This window comes from Camelina sativa, chromosome 13 (assembly GCF_000633955.1).
Source record: "Camelina sativa cultivar DH55 chromosome 13, Cs, whole genome shotgun sequence".
Lineage (NCBI taxonomy): Eukaryota > Viridiplantae > Streptophyta > Magnoliopsida > Brassicales > Brassicaceae > Camelina > Camelina sativa.
In genome coordinates, this window is record NC_025697.1 from 19,001,370 (window position 1) to 19,003,811 (window position 2,442).

The following is a 2,442-nucleotide window of genomic DNA, read 5'->3' on the forward strand; positions in this document are numbered from 1 at the left end:
TGGTTCAAATCCACCCTCCAAAACACACAAAAAACAAAACAAATCAAAATTTAGGGAAGTCAAACAAAACTATAACAAACAATTAAGGACCAATTTTGTAATTTATACGTTCTTTCATGGAACTTTCGTTGTAATCTACTACAACGCTACACTTACTCGGTGTGTACACCTGAAAACTAAACCCTCTATATATATACAACACAATCTCACTTCCCCAATACATCAGATCAAACCCATATCTTCTAAATCTCAACACCACCCAAAAGAAACAACAAAGAAGAAACCTTTTTTAAAGAAGCAAAAAAAAAAATGGTATCTTTAGCAACAGAGAAGAAGCAAGATCTTAACCTATTGTCTAGAATCGCATCCGGTGACGGCCACGGCGAGAACTCTTCTTATTTCGATGGTTGGAAAGCTTATGAAGCGAACCCATTTCACCCAATTGATAGACCTGATGGTGTTATCCAAATGGGTCTCGCTGAAAATCAGGTAATTTTTACAAATAAAAATCCAAACTTTATTTTTCTTCTTCCTCTGTCTCTGTTTCTGTAACCTAACTTTGGTGGATTTGTTTTCTTAAATTTTATAGCTTTGTGGTGATTTGATGCGTCAATGGGTTATAGAACATCCAGAAGCTTCGATTTGTACAGAACAAGGTGTGAATCAGTTCAGTGACATTGCAATCTACCAGGATTATCATGGCTTACCTGAATTCAGACAAGTAAGTATATCTCAAAGCCAGTTTCATCTCTTTTGGGTTGTTATTTGGTTTCAAAAGATTCTAACTTTATTGTTCCTATTTCAGGCTGTAGCGAAATTTATGGAGAAGACAAGAAACAACAGAGTTAAGTTTGATCCTGACCGGATCGTTATGAGCGGTGGCGCAACCGGAGCACACGAGACGGTTGCTTTCTGTTTAGCTAATCCTGGTGATGGTTTCTTAGTACCAACTCCTTATTATCCAGGGTATGTTATGTTCAACACATATTGTTCATTGAGTCACATTAGAGTTTGGTTTGATCTGGTTAACTAAATTTTGGTTTGGTTTGGTTTTCAGGTTTGATAGAGATTTGAGATGGAGAACCGGAGTGAATCTTGTACCTGTTACTTGTCATAGCTCTGATGGGTTTAAGATCACGGTGAAAGCTTTGGAAGATGCGTATGAAAAGGCGCGGTTATCGAATATTCCGGTTAAGGGTTTGCTCATGACGAATCCTTCGAATCCGCTTGGTACGACGTTAGACTGGGAATGTTTGAAGTCTCTTGTTAACTTCACTAATGAGAAAAGGATTCATCTTATCGCGGATGAGATCTACGCTGCAACTACTTTTGGTCAATCTGAGTTTATAAGTGTTGCTGAAGTGATCGAGGAGATTGAAGATTGTAACCGTGATTTGATTCATATTGTGTACAGTTTATCCAAAGACATGGGGCTGCCCGGTTTTAGAGTTGGTATAGTATACTCTTACAATGACCGGGTGGTTCAGATCGCGAGGAAAATGTCGAGTTTCGGTTTGGTTTCGTCGCAAACGCAGCGTTTGATCGGTAAAATGTTGTCTGATGAAGACTTTGTCGAGGAGTTCATCCGCGAGAGCAAATTGCGTTTAGCTGCAAGACACAAAGAGTTAACCACCGGTTTAGATGGTTTAGGAATTGGTTGGTTAAAAGCCGAAGCCGGTTTGTTCTTATGGATGGATTTAAGAAATCTCTTGAAGACAGCTACATTTGATTCGGAAACCGAACTATGGCGCGTGATCGTGCACCAGGTGAAGCTGAACGTGTCTCCTGGAGGTTCGTTCCATTGCCACGAACCGGGATGGTTCAGAGTGTGTTTTGCGAACATGGACCACAAGACTATGGAGACAGCTCTAGAGAGGATTAGAGTGTTCACTAGTCAACTCGAGGAGGAGACTAAACCGATGGCTGCAGCAACTATGATGGCTAAGAAGAAGAAGAAGTGTTGGCAGAGTAACCTCAGGTTAAGCTTTAGTGATAAAAGGCGGTTCGATGATGGCTTCTTCTCGCCTCATTCACCTGTGACGCCTTCTCCGCTAGTCCGTGCACAGACTTAAAAAGACCGTTTCATATTTTGACTAGAGACTAGTCGTAAATTTGAAAGATCAATTTCTTTTAACATTGATTGTGACATTTGTCTAATTTAATGTATAGCTACGACTATCAAAGTTGAATTATTTTATTATGTTATCTCTCTATGTAATGTAATGTTAACCAATTGAATAATATAAATGAGAAATCATAATTTGCAATTGTTATCAAACCGGTTTATAACGATTACTCAGATCTCAATGAATTAGTTCCAAGTAGGTGTTCTGATGCCTAAAAAGTTTGTAATCATACTCAAACCAAACGTTGGTTCAACCAGCATAACCGGGAATGGTAAACCGGTAAATTGACCGGTCCATTGTGGAATCTCCGTTTTAA

At 39.2% G+C, this 2,442-nt stretch overlaps 1 protein-coding gene across 1 annotated transcript; it reads left to right on the forward strand.

The window, feature by feature from the left end:
* Nucleotides 212–2,267, forward strand: LOC104737125 (1-aminocyclopropane-1-carboxylate synthase 6-like). The gene is made up of 4 exons (XM_010457231.1): nucleotides 212–489; nucleotides 590–721; nucleotides 806–966; nucleotides 1,058–2,267. The coding sequence occupies exons 1-4, from the start codon at nucleotides 310–312 to the stop codon at nucleotides 2,070–2,072; spliced, it is 1,488 nt and encodes a 495-aa protein (XP_010455533.1). The 5' UTR covers nucleotides 212–309; the 3' UTR covers nucleotides 2,073–2,267.